The sequence below is a fragment of the Moschus berezovskii genome, chromosome 18, assembly GCF_049115385.1.
Source record: "Moschus berezovskii isolate FMDL1 chromosome 18, NW_MosBer_1.0, whole genome shotgun sequence".
NCBI classification, from domain to species: domain Eukaryota; kingdom Metazoa; phylum Chordata; class Mammalia; order Artiodactyla; family Moschidae; genus Moschus; species Moschus berezovskii.
This window is the reverse complement of record NC_142477.1, coordinates 25,600,680-25,617,246: the sequence shown is the minus strand read 5'-3', so window position 1 is coordinate 25,617,246 and position 16,567 is coordinate 25,600,680. Positions and strand designations below refer to the sequence as shown.

General features: G+C 34.8%; 1 protein-coding gene across 2 annotated transcripts in view; it reads left to right on the top strand.

The window, feature by feature from the left end:
• Positions 1-16,567, top strand: part of CDH12 (cadherin 12) — a 322,134-nt gene that overhangs the window by 230,430 nt on the left and 75,137 nt on the right. For both annotated transcript variants that reach the window (XM_088845562.1, XM_055422238.1), the window contains one exon: positions 6,289-6,456. In XM_088845562.1, coding sequence (XP_088701688.1) covers positions 6,289-6,456 — 168 coding nt within the window. The remainder of the gene's footprint in view (positions 1-6,288; positions 6,457-16,567) is intronic.

Here is a 16,567-nt window from a genome sequence, read left to right as displayed (position 1 = left end):
CTCAGCCTTCTTTATGGTCCAACTCTCACATCCGTACATGACTACTGGAAAAACCATCCGTTCCGTTACGTCGCTCAGTCGTGTCCGACTCTATGACTAAATGGACCTTTGTGGGCAAACTGATATCTCTGTTTTTTAATACACTGTCTAGGTTTATCATAGCTTTTCTTCCAAGGAGCAAGTGTCTTTAATTTTGTGGCTGCAGTCACTATCCACAGTCATTTTGAAGCCCAAGAAAATAAAATATGTCACTGTTTCCACTTTTCCCTCATCTATATTCAATGAAGTGATGGAACTGGATGCTACATACCTACCAACAGTGCACAGAGTTCTCTTCACTCAACAATCTTGCCAATACTTGTTATCTCTTGTTCTTGACTAATTGTTAGCAGCCATTCTAAAATCTTAGGGTTATGTTTCATTGTGGCTTTGATAATTGTACATTTCCCTGATGAGTACTGATGTCAAGCACTTTTCATGTAACTATTGGACACTTGTATTACTTCTCTGGAAAAATTTCTATTCAGTTTCTTTGCCCATTTTTTAAACTAGATTTTTTTGTTGTTGTTAATGAGTTGCATTAGTTCTTTTCTATTATGGGTATTAAGTCCTTATCAGATATATGGTTTACAGGCAGCTTTTCCCTTTCCATAGACTACCTTTTCATTTTTGTTGATTACTCCTTTTGCTATGCAGAAGCTTTTTAGTTTGATGTAGTCCTACTTGTTAATTTTCAAGATTCTTTCCCAGAGGGTTTATTTATCTTTGAAAACTATTATCTCATTTCTCTCCCTATCTGTGGTCTTATTTTATACCATCTCTCTCAACAGTGGTATGCTGCAGCCACATTGACTTCCAAGTGCTCTTTTTGTAAGCTTTGAGGAAGTAATGCTCTCCTGTTCATCACTAGTATACTCCTCCCTGTGTTCTTTCTAAGTCTACCTCTTCCATTTCTCTAGAATTGAGTTCTAAAGTATTTCCTCACAGAGGACATTTCTGATACTACCTTCAAAAGCACTTGCTTTCACTTTCCTCATAACACCAATCACCATCTGAAATTAGCTTAATCATTTAATAGCTTCTTTATGGGCTTTGCAGCACTCCACAGGAACACATACCCATTAAATGTACAAATCATTCAGGGACCTTGTAAGAGATTCTATCAGTTATTTTTCCAGGTGAAAAAAGATGATACCAAGTTGGGCAATTTGAAACTAGTTTAATAAAAGGACTCTTTGTGGGACGTGTGAGCAGATTGTAAGGAAACCATAAAGGATAAGGCAGAATCTGGAGAAGAAATAAGAAGGGGCTGCAGTTTCCACACTGGAGTGGAAAAATGAGGGGATGGGGGTAGAGACAGGCAGACCATGGCAGGAGAGAGTCTGGAATGTGGGCAATTTATGGAAAGAAAAGCCCAACTTCATCATCAGTCTACTATCCAATCTCTTGCATATTGGCTAACGCGACCAGAAGCCAGAGAGGAGAAAGAAGTCTAGAAAAGTATACAAATTGGGACTGGAGAAGAGATGGAAGCATGTTTCCCACCATACCCTTAAATCTAGTAACAGTGCATGAATGAAATGTATATTTTAGTAAAGGTATTTACTAACTCTGTGGTCCCATATTTAAATCCTACAGTTCAATAGCCACTTCAATAAATAACTCAGATCAAACCAAATACTCAATTATCACATGTAATATTTTATGATTTTTTCAAATATAGTAGTACATTATTTTCACCTCAAAAAGTTGACATCAGAGTCAGTCAGTCAGTTCAGTTGCTCAGTCACGTCTGACTCTTTGCAACCCCATGAACTGCAGCACGCCAGGCTTCCGTCATCACAAACTCCCAGAGCTTGCTCAAACTCATGTCCATTGAGTCAGTGATGGCATCCAACCCTCTCATCCTCTGTTCTCTCCTTCTTGTCTTGCCTTCAGTCTTTCCCAGCATCAGGGTCTTTTCAAATGAGTCAGTTCTTCGCATCAGGTGGCCAAAGTATTGGAGTTTCAGCTTCAGCATCAGTCCTTCCAATGAATATTCAGAACTTATTTTCTTTAGGATTGACTGGTTTGATCTCCTTGCAGTCCAAGGGATTCTCAAGAGTCTTCTCCAACACCACAATTCAAAAGCATAAATTTTGATAACATCAGAGCTATCAAACCCAATTTTATCTAACCCAATTTTATTAAATACACCCAGATTCACCAAAATTGAGAGGCTTGAATACAACAGGAGGGTGATTGTAAAGGGAGACTATATCCCCTGATAGGCTAATATTATTTAATATATAAATTTAAGGGTATAACACTCTTAACCATGTATTTCCATTTATATTGGCAGAAGTAAATCTATTTTTCTCATTCTTGCTATTACCCTAGTTATAGTGATTGTATATGTTGGAAAGTTCATCAGGCACAAGACACTCATACTAGGATTCAATGTACATGTGCCTAAAAAGTAGGGATTGATTATAAATTAATGAATTTATTTATTTACTATTTAAATTAAATTTTTATTTTTAAATTAGTTACAATTTGTGGTATCATTACTGTGGAGTTTCTGTGGAGTATTTATTGTTGTTTTGCTTAGTCACTAAGTCATGTCCCACCCTTTGGAACCCCATGGACTGTAGCCTGCCAGGCTTCTCTGTCCATGGGTTTCTCTAGGCAAGAATATTGGAGTGGGTTGCCATTTCTTTCTCCTGGGAATCTTCTTAATGCAGGGATCAAATCTGTGTCTCCTGCATTGGCAGTTGGATTCTTTACCACTGAGCCACCAGGGAAGGGAAGTCCATTGTGATATTGGAAACTGTCATTAGAAATGAAGTGAGTAAAATAAAAAATATACATATGTTCTTACTGGAAATGAATTGCTGCTGCTGCTGCTAAGTCGCTTCATTCATGTCCGACTCTGTGCGACCCCATAGACGGCAGCCCACCAGGCACCCCCGTCCCTGGGATTCTCCAGGCAAGAACACTGGAGTGGGTTGCCATTTCCTTCTCCAGTGCATGAAAGTGAAAAGTGAAAGAGAAGTCGTTTAGTCATGTCCGACTCTTAGCGACCCCATGGACTGCAGCCTACCAGGCTCCTCTGTCCAAGGTTTTTCAGGCAAGAGTACTGGAGTGGGGTGCCATTGCCTTCTCCGGGAAATGAATTGAGTAAACACAAATCTTATCAACAAGAGGAAGCTATAGCATGAATGTGAATTAAAGTAAGGAAGTTATTTAGAAAATATAAATATTATAAGGCAGGCCGAACTCATGTAGCTTAAGGCATGCAGGACCAAGCCAAGATGTAGAGATGAAGGATCTTAGTCAAGACCCTCGTAAATGAAATCTCAGAAATCCAAGCTGAAGAAAGGACAAACAGATTGAAATAATAGTAAGTGAATAGCAGAGCATAAATGAAACAGCAAGGAGCAAAAATGGAATTTGCCTTTTTTGCAACTTTTTCCTGCCAAGGGCTAGAAGAAAACTCAGATTGTAGTTAAATCTAATTAGCAAAAGAACACCATTAGATAAGTACAGAAGAATTAGGGATACGTATTCAGTTTATGATTTGGATTATATATTTTGTGTTGACAACTTATATTAAATTTATTATTCATATAAGCCTTATTATTTAAGAAATAGCAATACTAAACACACAGGCAATAAGACAAATTATCTACAATCCCCTCCTAAAATTATTGGGTATATATTAGTGTTTGTTATAGAATTCATTTAATAAATCCAGAAGGTTTTAATTTTTATATAAATACAGTTCTACACTTGGACATAAAGCCAGAAAATGAGTAGGCTATGTAAATATGTATATGCTGCTGCTGCTGCTGCTAAGTCACTTCAGTCGTGTCCGACTCTGTGTGACCCCATAGACGGAAGCCCGCCAGGCTCCCCCATTCCTGGGATTCTCCAGGCAAGAACACTGGAGTGGGTTGCCATTTCCTTCTCCAATGTGTGAAAGTGAAAAGTGAAAGCTAAGTCGCTCAGTTGTGTCCAACCCTTAGCGACCCCACGGACTGCAGCCCACCAGGCTCCTCCATCCGTGGGATTTTCTAGGCAAGAGTACTGGAGTGGCTTGCCATTGCCTTCTCTGAAATATGTATATATATATATATATCAAATGATTCATGATTACAGATTATTTATAGATCCCTTCCTTTACTCAGCTAGTCATTCCACCAGTCAGATGGTCAACACAATCTTACCAAGTTTTTTTCTGAATGATAAATCTCCATTAGAGGCTGGAGTAACTTGGTGATAAGAGAGACAAAACTCCCTACAATGGCAAAGCTTAATGAAATCTAATTAAAAAAAAAAATCTGTGACTAAAATTAATGAGAGGAATCCTGAAAAACAAAAGAAAATATACAAATAAAATATTTCAAGTGTTTAAAAAAGTTAATATATGTATCCTTAAAAAATAAGAACGAAGAAGAATATGGCATTTTTTAGAAATCTCATGCTCACTATAACCACTTAGGAAATAGCAACAAGTTCCAGTATCCTTGCCTAGAAAATCCCATGGACATAGGAGTCTGGCAGGCTATAATCCATGGGGTTGCAAAGAATTGGACACAACTTAGTGACTGAGCATGTATATATAAAATATACATTTTTAACAATTTATTTTTTAAAGGTAAGATGATTCTGTGTGAATTATGTCTAACTGGGGTTGACTTTGTGAGGTCCTTAATCATATCCCACAATGCTGCACAAATGTCAGTAAATGGCTGTTACCACAATATATTGAATTATATCCAAACTATTGGACATCGTGGGTGTTTCACTTTTAAAACTACACATAATTTAATGGGGGGAAATAAAGCAAATGAAACCACAGACAAAGAATTAAATTCCAAAATATGCAAACAGCTTATGCAGCACGATACCAGAAAAACATACAACCCAATAAAAAAATGGGCCAAAGAACTAAACAGACATTTCTCCAAAGAAGACATATAGGTGACTAATAAACACATGAAAATATGCTCAACATCATTCATTAGTAGAGAATGCAAATGAAAACCATAATGAGGTATCATCTCATGCTGGTCAGAATGGCCACCATCAAAAAGTCTACAAACAATAAATGCTGGAGAGGGTGTGGAGAAAAGGGAACCCTCTTACACTGCTCGGAGAAGGCAATGGCAAGCCACTCTAGTACTCTTGCCTAGAAAATCCTACGGACAGAGGAGCCTGGTGGCCTACAGTTCATGGGGTCGCTACTAGTCTGACACGACTGAGCAACTTCACTTTCACTTTTCACTTTCACGCATTGGAGAAGTAAATGGCAACCCACTCCAGTGTTCTTGCCTGGAAAATCCCAGAGATGGTGGAGCCTGGTGGGCTGCCGTCTATGGGGTTGCACAGAGTCGGACATGACTGAAGCGACTTAGCAGCAGCAGCAGCTTACACTGCTAGTGGGAATGTAAACTGGTACAGTGGAGAACAGTGTGGAGATTCCTTAAAAAAAAAACTAGATATAGAACTGCCATATGACCCAGCAATCCCACTGATGGGCATACACACTGAGGACACCAGAATTGAAAGAGACATATGTACCCCAGTGTTCATTGCAGCACTGTTTATAATAGCTAGGACATTGAAGCAACCTAGATGCCCATCAGCAGATGAGTGGATAAGGAAGTTGTGGTTCATATATACAATGGAATATTACTCAGCTATAAAAATGAATGCGTTTGAGTCAATTCTAATGATGTGGGTGAAACTGGAGCCTATTATACAGAGTGAAGTAAGTCAGAAAGAGAAACACCAGTACAGTATATTAATGCATGTATTTGGAACTTAGATCGTAACGATGATCCTATATGCAGGGCAGCAAAAGAGACACAGATATAAACAACAGTATTTTGGAGTATGTGGGCAAAGGCAAAGGTGGGATGATTTCAGAGAATATCCCTGAAACATGTATATTACCATATGTAAAACAGATGAGCAGTGCAAGTTCAGTGAATGAAGCAGGGCACTCAAAGCCGGTGCTCTGGGACAACCCAGCGGGATCGGATAAGAAGGGAGGTGGGAGGGGGATTCAGGATGGGGGGACACACGCACCTGTGGCTGATCCATGTCAATGTATGGCAAAAACCACTACAATATTGTAAAGTAATTAGCCTCCAACTAAACTAAATTAATTTTTAAAAAACCACATAATTTTTGTTGGCATGTCTTTGCTAAAGAATCTATATATAGAATCATTTTCTTGTTGTGGACTATTTGGAAAACTGAACATTTGTGATATTTGTTTTCTATTTTTTCCCCCTTAAGGTGTCATTAGAACAGCTTTGCCAAACATGGACAGGGAAGTCAAAGAACAATACCAAGTCCTCATCCAAGCCAAGGATATGGGCGGACAGCTGGGAGGGTTAGCTGGAACGACAATAGTCAACATCACCCTCACGGATGTCAATGACAATCCACCTCGATTCCCCAAAAGTAAGTTCTTTCCTGTTAAGTCTAAATCAGTGCAGCTTTTTAAAAAATGTCTTACGTCTCATTGAATTTTACAGGACTTGTAATGATTTTTCCAGACACTTTTGTTCTTTAGAAAGCAGAAGCTAAAAATTAAATATCTTTAGAATTACATTTTTCCATTAGAGTTGTACATACTGTGATTTTAATATAAAATAACATAAATGAAGTCAATAATTATACAAATTATGTTATCAATATATATGAAAGTAAAATATTCATAGTAGGTTGGGATCTTTTTTAATTTCTTACTAATTGAAAAAGTAATACAAATATGAAAATTGCTGTATAATTTGACTTATGATGCACATCCCACTGTGCTATGTTATATCATATAACTAACATAAAATTTTCTGTCTTCACTTTATCAATTATATATGTTAAATTGTTTCTGTATAATTCCCTAGAGATATCTTATGATACAGTGATGCTATTTCATTACTTTAGTTGTATCTTATTTGAGTTTGGCAGTAGGTGAAAATTGCTACAGTTTCTATGATAATAGAATAATTCACACTTATCTCTTCTCTGTAATTCTATGTTTCTTGTTGAAAATGAATACCTCTCACTTGTGTTATATCTAGTTTTCTTTTGCAGTATTACATTTAACACCAATAAGTACCTGTTTGATTTTTGGTACTTTTTTAGGATTGTAGTTCAGTGTTCCTAGAACTTAGAATACAGAAAGTGAACATTTCTATCATTGTTTCTATAAGGAACTTGATGAAGTCACTGTTTTGCATGAACAGTTTTATAAAACAAAGCAAAATGATTTTCCTCATCTAATTCCAGGTGAGTTTATCTACCAAAGTATATAACACTGAGAACATTTAGCTAAATGGATATTTTATCCCTTTAGCTGTATGGCTTTACATACTTAAACACTTGGTCATTTTTTTCTTAAAACTACCAACATATTTTGGGGAAAATATATTTAGTTAGTGATCAGAAAGTCAGTGTACTGAACAAATGTTATAAGACTGGCAATTAGAAATCACCCTACTTTAGCAAATGGGATGTGTATGACAAATAGCTAGCAAATAATATGTTATGACTAATAACAGAGCCCTAGAGCATCCCTTTCTCTTTCTCTTCTATTAAGGGAAACAGAAGAAGTATAAATAAATATGTAAATGGAAAAAATAAAGTATTTGATTCTCTGTCATATGGCATTAACAAAGAACATAGTCCCTGAAAAATACTGAGTTTTAACATTTTTACTATGTATTTGTGGTAATTTGTAATAGCTAATTGAGGAGACTAGTTTGAAGGATTAGTATACTTTTACATAAAAGATGGTATTGTGATTTAAAATCTTGTTTTGGATTTTGTGCATATAAAATAGGTTCAGTCTAGTGTATAGGAGACAACAGAGATCTTAGGTGGTGTCAATACTCTTATTCACAAGGATGATGGTGAAGTTTTTCAGATGAGGAGTATAAAACTCAACCATTGGAAAGAAACAGCTTCTGAATATGAATGAAGGGTAGTTCACAAAACTTTGTGCAGCCATCAGACAAATAGACTGGAATACAACAAGGAAATGAAAATGTCTCAGTGGGAGAGAAACTAGCAGTATAGTCAGAGAACCAAGATGGTGCACTCAGGTCCCAGGGCAACAGGAAAATCAACTCCAGGTCTTTGCTGGGGAAAAGAATCTGGATAAAACAGCAGGCCCATTTGGAATTTATTCAAAGTTGAGTCTGTAGGTCTAAGAGTAACTGGATGAGACCCAGAAAGAAGGACTGGGAGGTAAGAGTATTTGGACTTTTAGAGCATTTACATGCTGTGTCAGGAACTTAATCATTTTCTTTGGAAATACTTCGAGGTCTTTATATTCCATGTTTTGCTGTTAAGAAAACTGAGGCTTAGAGAGATTAACTTGCCCAGGATCATCAAAACTGGCAAACTTTTTTTTGACTCTGCAGTTCAAATTTCTTCCAATTCAACATAATATTAAAATGAAAATCTTTTATTTTACCTGCAACTCTAAAACCATACTTTCAAAACGCATCTGCAAAGTCACATGACATATGTTGAATTGTCACTGTAAACAGAAATGAAAGGGTAGAATAAATATATCAAATGGATCACTGTGATCTAATTATTTTCTTTCTTCAAATATGCAAGTGTTGCAAGCACATTTGAACTATAGCCTGAAAATATAATAGGGTGAGAGATATTTTTGAATCATGAGAAAGAAGAGGGTTTTTCACATTTTGCATGAATAAAAAATTAATCCCCTTGAAACTTTACATGACTTGTGTCAAGCTCTTTTTAATGTACTGTCATTTTGAATTACATCCTTCAGAGGAAAATACAGAATACATTTAAAAACAGAAAAGCCACCTCTATAGAAGCCAATGCTCTTTGTGCAGGAGTGTTTCTCACATGGATCAATTAAACTGAAAATATGACATAAAATGACAAACTGAAATACTAACCTTTTGAATATAAAAGTCAAAAAGACATATATTTCATACATATTGTAACTTAAAAAGAGAATTTCCCATAACCAGCTATATTTGTTCTTATCTATTAATCAATTATGCTGGAAAAAAATTCCCCTTCAGATAAACTTCATGAAGCTACATTTTATTGTTGCTTAAATATGCACAAGATTATTTCTTAAAATTTACTAATCATAATTTGTTTTGACTTGTGTGTGTACATATGCATGTGCAACATTGTTAAGCACCCATTTCCATCCATTTCCTTCTGTAAATCTGTTAGAAATGGAAATAAAATTAAAGGGCATAGCCATTTGTATGATGCAAGTGTAAATAGTTTACTGTTTTATTGTTGCAAAATAAATGGTTCCTGAGGCATCAAAATTTCCTACCAATTTAATTTGATGATGGTGACAATGATATTTACTAATAAGTTACCATGTTTCATGCATTATGCAAAGTGATTTGCATATATATTCCCATTTAGCTTTACAATGACTGTCTAGTAGTTTCTCAATTTTAGACATAAAATAGCAAGGTTGTATTATTACCAAAAGTTAAGTAACTTGTCCAAGATCACACAACCCCTTGGTAGGAGAACCAAAGACCTCATCTTATGAATGGACTTCAAACTCTAACATTTTATCACTTTCCTTCTTAAAAGGCAATTTACCTTTGATATCCGTGTTTTGTGCACAAAGTCCCACAGATAATATAGGGTACTACTGTTTATAAAAAAAGGAGGGATTACTATTTTAGAAATAGAAATAATGCCAGTATGTTAAAAGAGCTCTACCTGCAGACAGATGAAGATTCAAATTTTTCTTTGTAAAATCTTTTACATATAGTCATATAACTTCCATCTGCTATAATCAAGTACATCCGTAGAGGATCTCCGTCTGTCAAAACAAGCTACCAGCAAAACACTGGTGGTTTCCATTACTTGAATTCTAAATGACAAAACCATCTAACAAGCTTATCTAAATTATACACTATGAGATCAAATCAATTAAGTGATGTGGTTAATTCACATTAGGCAGAATATTTCTCTCACTTATCTCTTCTGTAATAATTTTGTAATGAATAAGAAAGCAACTTAGGTGAAATAAAGCCCTTCATATTTTAGATGAAAAGAGGTAATTTATAGGAAATGTAAAGAAGTGTTTGCTTTTTTTCCAAAATAAGCATGTAAGAACTGTTTGTATGGTAAACAAATTTGAATGTAGAACATAGGTCATTAATATTTCTTTTAAGACAATTTCTTAGTCATAAGCAATATTTTAAAGTAAGTCTGATTTTTGGGAATTCCCTGGCAACCCACTGGTTAGGACTCAGTATTTCCCTGTGGTGGTCCAAGTTCAATCCCTGGTTAGGAAACTAAGATCCCATAAGTGGTTTGGTGTGGTGTGGCCAAAAAATAAACAAATAAAAATAGGTTTGTTTTCATCTAATAACTAACATATTTGTTTGTACTGACTGTTTCTCATTATAGGAATTTTGATTCAATTATGTTGATAATATTTGTACAATAGTTACTTTATAAAATAATATAAAAACAATCTAAAATTAAAGAATTAAATGCATCAGCCAAATTACTACTGCACAATAAGTAAGATCTGATCTTTTTTGCACAAACTATCAAAAACTACAGAATTATGCCTAAATATACACATGAAAGTGAAACTGTTAGTCGTTCAGTTGTGTCTGACTCTTTGCAACCTCATGGACTGTAACCCTCCAGGCTACTTTGTCCATGGAATTCTCCCAGCAAGAATACAGGAGTGGGTAGCCATTCCCTTCTCCAGGGGATCTTCCTGACTCAGGGATCAAATCTGTGTCTCTTGCATTGCAAGCAGATTCTTTACTGTCTGAGCCACCAGGGAAGCCCAAATATATACATACTTATATCCAACTATATATTTTTTCTTAAATTGTATATGTATGATATAGAAAGATGCCCAGATTAATTATTGAATTACTAAGTAAATGGTGATAAAAATATTTTTCTTATTGAAAAATATTGATCTGTTTAATTAAAACATATCTCTTCGTTTCATCTTATCACTTTTTTGGCATCCAGGTCGAGACAGGCTCTTTTAATAGTTTAAAATTGATAATATTTTGTTTATGTTTAAGGAAGTAGTCATTATAATGTGTAATTAATAAAGATTTTTAATAGAATCAGTATGAACCCAGTTAAATGGAAAATGGTGAGCTTTGACACTGAAATTTTCTCAGTAAAACCATGTAATAAGGTATTCTGAATAAAGAACTAAAAACTGCTACTCTGATCCAGCCTTAGAAAATATCCTTTCACGTTCTCCCAGGTGCCCAAAGTTTGATCGTTATGAGAATGACTGAGATCACCCACTAAAGATACATGTTCATGATTTAAATTTATTTTTAGATATATTTGCATATTTATATATTTTATATTTGATTTTAATATGCAATTTGACATTTTAAAGCTTCATATAGATTTATATATTTATTTAAATAACATCATAGGAAAAAATATTTCCTGAATTTTGAGCGCCCAGGATACAGCTGAATATGTAATTACATGCCCTGGAGGAAGGCATAGCAACCCACTCCAGTATTCTGGCCTGGAGAATCCTATGGACAGAGGAGCCTGGTAGGCTACAGTCCATGGGGTCTCAGAGTCAGACAGGACTAAAACGGCTTAATATGTACATGCTGAGAATCACTTCAGTTCTTTTCACAATCTCCTTCTGGGCCAGTTAGGGAATGAAATATGTACAAATCTCACCTCCTAGTTTATCTGGAGACTCTGGCCAAGGGCTTGCTTCCTACCTGCTGGTCAAGCACAAATAAACTGTTAAAAACCCCAGCATGATTCTAAAGATGCCTCTGAGGCAAAGGTGGGATTTCTGTTCTTATCACTGTCTCCAATATGTTATTTTAGGTGAAAGAATTAGAAAGGGATGGTAGCAATTACTCTGAATGAAATACCAGAAGAAACACGACTAAAATAATTGGTCTTATGTAAGTTCCACTACTATTTAAGTGAGAAAGCCCTCTTCAGCTTCACTCAAATATTTGAGATTGGAAGAGTGGCATCGATCAGTTCTATGCAAATTTAACAGTGTAGATCAAATGTCAGTTAAGGCTTTCCTTAATTGGAATTGGGTATTGGTTTTAAGTGATAAAAAAAAATAATAATAATATGTGAAGGGGTTAATGATATAAACTCATGTTTGTGTATGTTTCTCAAATTTAATACTAGTGCCAAGTTAGCATCAACTTTAATACACAGTTTAATTCCCATAGTTAAATTTTATTTAAGAAATTTCAAACATATAGCACTTTTCTAGCATTCTCTGACAATTTATTCTAATCTGTAGCTTTTACGTTGTGTGTGTGGGTGTGGGTGGGTGCTCAGCTGCTCAAAACCTCCCAAAGATATGACTAAGACAAAAGAATTAAATAAGTTGATCTTTAATATTGTATGTATCTATGATATTTGACAATTAGATATTCTCTTCATTTGGGTGGAAATGTGTAAAAAGGATTGTGTGCATGCATGCTAAGTTGCTTCAGTCATGTCCAACTCTTTGTGACCCCATGGACCACAGCTCACCAGGCTCCTCTGTCTATGGGAGTCTCAAGGCAAGAATACTGGAGTGTGGTTGTCTTGCCCTCCTGCAGGGATCTTCCCAACTCAGGAATTAGACCTGGGTCTTTTACATTTCTTGCATTGGCAGGATGATTCTGTACCACTAGCGCCAGCTGGGAAGCCCTACAAAAGCATTAAAAATTATAAATGTTAGGGATTAAAAAAGTACACAAAGAGTTTATACTCAATTTTTCAGTTCTCACATAGAATGTAGGCATGAGTCATTATATTTGATTCTATTTCTATTCTTGAAAAATAAGCCAAGACACATTATAAAACTAGTTTTTCACTAAGTGGAGTAAATGCTTTCAGTTTAATTCCCAAATGGGTCTTTGTCTATTTCAATAAAAAGAAATAAATATCTCCTGAAGATAAGACATACAATTGATAATCTGGGACTTACTCACCAGTGGTCTCCCAGTGGTTCTCAAATCATGTTTGCCTTCGGAATCCTTTGGGATCCTATGTTGTCGTGATAAAAGCAGTGCTTCAGTTGACAGAGCTTAGACCCAGAAATCTGAATTGTAAATAAGCATTCCAATAGACTCTGGTGTAGGTAGTGTGCAGGGCACAATTTGAAATCCACCAGTTTACTGTGATGAAGGGGAAAATGTTGATTCTCTGAGATGGCTTTTTCATTATTCATTAACCAGAGGTAATGAGTTAATTATTTTGCACCTCATGAGAATTTTTTAATTCGCACAAAATTCTATTCCTATAAAATTCCACCTATATGGGTGGAGACTGCATACTAAACTGCAGTCATTTTAAATTAAGTATTTTGAAAGTTTTTTTTTTTAACAATTAAGCATTCATATACATTTTTATATCTTGCTTAGACGGCTTCCAAAGAGTTTATGTATGTCAGATACTGATGCTTTAAGGCTGAATTCAAATTTTATCAAAGTGAATACAATTTGAATGCAAGCTCAGTGAAAAACTTTGCACTCCCAATTCTCCAGTGAGATGGGTCTATTGAATTTCAGTAGACTGTATAAGCAGATATAACCAAATGAAAAACAATAGAACTTTAAAACCTTTTCTCCTTTCTTATTATTGCCCCTGTGAATATCATATTGTGATTGGTGAATGAGTATATGAGTCTTTTTAAAATAGTGCTGATACATTTTTATGATCTATTTGGTTCTGTTCCCAATGTTGCAAAGTATGGAAGATTAGAACCTGGTTGCTCCATTGCCCTATTAGCAGATTCTCAGAGAAGCCACTCCAGTACTCTTGCCTGGATGGAGGAGCCTGGTAGGTTGCAGTCCATGGGGTCGCTATGGGTCGGACACGACTGAGCGACTTCACTTTCACTTTTCACTTTCACACATTGGAGAAGGAAATGGCAACCCACTCCAGTGTTCTTGCCTGGAGAATCCCAGGGATGGGGGAGCCTGGTGGGCTTCTGTCTATGGGGTCACACAGAGTCGGACACGACTGAAGTGATTTAGCAGCAGCAACAGCAGCAGAGAAGCTGAGCTTTTGAGATGGATAGCAAATGATGTCATTGAGATAGCAATTATAACATTAATATTAATACTATCAAACAGTTTTATTCAAAGTAAAGTATATATGCTCTGATTGTTAATATCATTTCCCCAGTTGTCTTAAAATGTTTTAAGTTTATTATTGTTGTAGCCTTTGAAAATTGCATTGTTAAAAATTCCTGCCACTTTTATATAATAAGATATATGTATTTATGATACTTGTTCTTGATTCTTAGGAGATGTGAATTGAATAATACTCTCTTTATTCTGCTCATCCTACAGTGCAATCTATAAGACAAGTATCTATATGTATAAATAAGTAACAACCACTATAAAATTCCAAAATTTTTATATGATAAGAATAATTATTGGTGTAAAGAGGATCCAGCTATTTGATCAAGCTAGAATTGTTATGGAATATTTATGAAGGATATAGAATTTAAGAAGAAATGTATGTATAGTTAAACATTCAACAGACTGAAAGAGAAGGTTGGGTGCTGAGTGCCATGAACCTGAAACAGACACATACATCTATGTATGTGTGTGTGTGTTTTTGATTAGAGTGGCAGTGTCATAAATCAATAAGTTAGAAAAATAATTTGGCAAACACTGAAGCAGAGAGAAAAGGTGGCACAAATAGGGTAGCTGTTTGGAATCGACAGGTGCAGAATTGAGAAATCTGAAGTATCAGAACAGGAGGGACTTTGTGATCTGCTGGATTCAGAGATAAGTAAAATAAAGAGCATGCAAAGAAATTATTTAAACTAAGGGATAGATTTTCTGTTGATATGCTGACATTAGTGAAAATCAGGAAAAAATAGCTGAAAATGCAGAACGTTTCAAAGAGAAATCAAAGTCAAAAAAAATAAAAGAAAGCTTTTCTAACATAAAGATAGAAATGATAAAGGACACTTGAGGCAGGGATGAATTTAATCAGAATAAAGAGGATATAAAACTTTAATTTTGAGTATAAGTACAGGAAGGGGAATGACGAAAATATAAGGAGAAACTTAGAAATTAACACCTCAAACACTTAAACATATTTCTGACAATGGTGTACATTTTTAATCACAGTTATGAATGCATCCTAAATTTCCATTTACTTCACATGATTTAAATCTAGTTCATATTTGCCTTACTATTGGTCTAAGCATAAATAGGCAAAGAAATTGGACTTCTACAATATTTATGAGTTAAACATGTATAAACAATACTAAAAATCATAAAAACAAAATATTTTGTACATAAGAAACATTTTATTACCAAATATTGGACACGATAAATTGTATCCCTTAGTGAATAATGTTTCATGGATTGCTAGTTTTATTGAAGAATAAATGGCTATCTCAATTTTGTACTATAAAGGAGATTAAAAATTAATCTTTTCCCTCAAGCATCTCTGTCTATAATGGGGAGATTAAATTAATGGACAATTATACTACTTGAGGTAAAGTAAATGATGGACTTATGCACACAGTGATATACAAGTGTGTAAGATGGGCACCCAAATCATTACAGAGTATATCTGAGAGGATGTTGAAGGAAAGGTTGTCAATGCTATCTCTGAAATATCTAATAAGAGTTAATCGGTGGAACAGCAAATGTGTACCAAAATATACTAAAACATTGAAAAAACATAATGCATAATTTAAAGAACTGTGAGAAAATGGAAGTGCAAAGACACAAGAACAAGTTTCATCAAAAATGACTTGAAGCTGTCCTTGAAAGAATTAAAAATAGAATTTATGCAAAGGGCAATGAGGAGTAGTAGGCAAGTGAAACGTTTTAGGTATAAGTAACAAAATAGGGAAGAGAGATGGAATAGTCAACTAATAAAATGTAGACAATTATAGAAAATTTAAACTATTGCATGTGCACATGATGCGTTAACATATGATGAATATTTAGAAATAAAATTTGTAGATCAATGAACTTGTTGCTATTGAAAAAATTAGTCTTGCTTAAAAGAAACTAAAATATCATGTGGGCAGTGACTATTAACAAATATCACTATTTTAGACTAGCATCAGAATATTTCAAAAAATCTCAGTCAAACTTTTGGCTAAATAAGTATTCCCAGGTGAATTTGAATTTCAAACATTTTTAAAGACGCTAGTTTGTAAGATGCTGAATATATTTATAATTTATAGTAAAATCTCTAATGTGGCCTATTTTTGTGAAATTATTTGAAAATATCAACGAGAATTATTCACCTACAAAGACAAAAGATAGTTTTACATATTTAATGGAGATTTTAAGGGAATAGTAAATGTACTCCATAAAATGAATGTACAGTGGAAGGTTACTGATGCACTTGAAATGCTGTGTGCTCCTGCCAAGCTCTCCATCATGCTTACTGTTATGTAATGGGAGGAGTGGTTATATAAATCACATATATTAATATATATTTATATATACATATACATTTGAAAATCAGGAACTGTTGTTATTCTGACAATCATTGTTTTTACTTTTTAGTTGCTAAGTTTTATCCAACT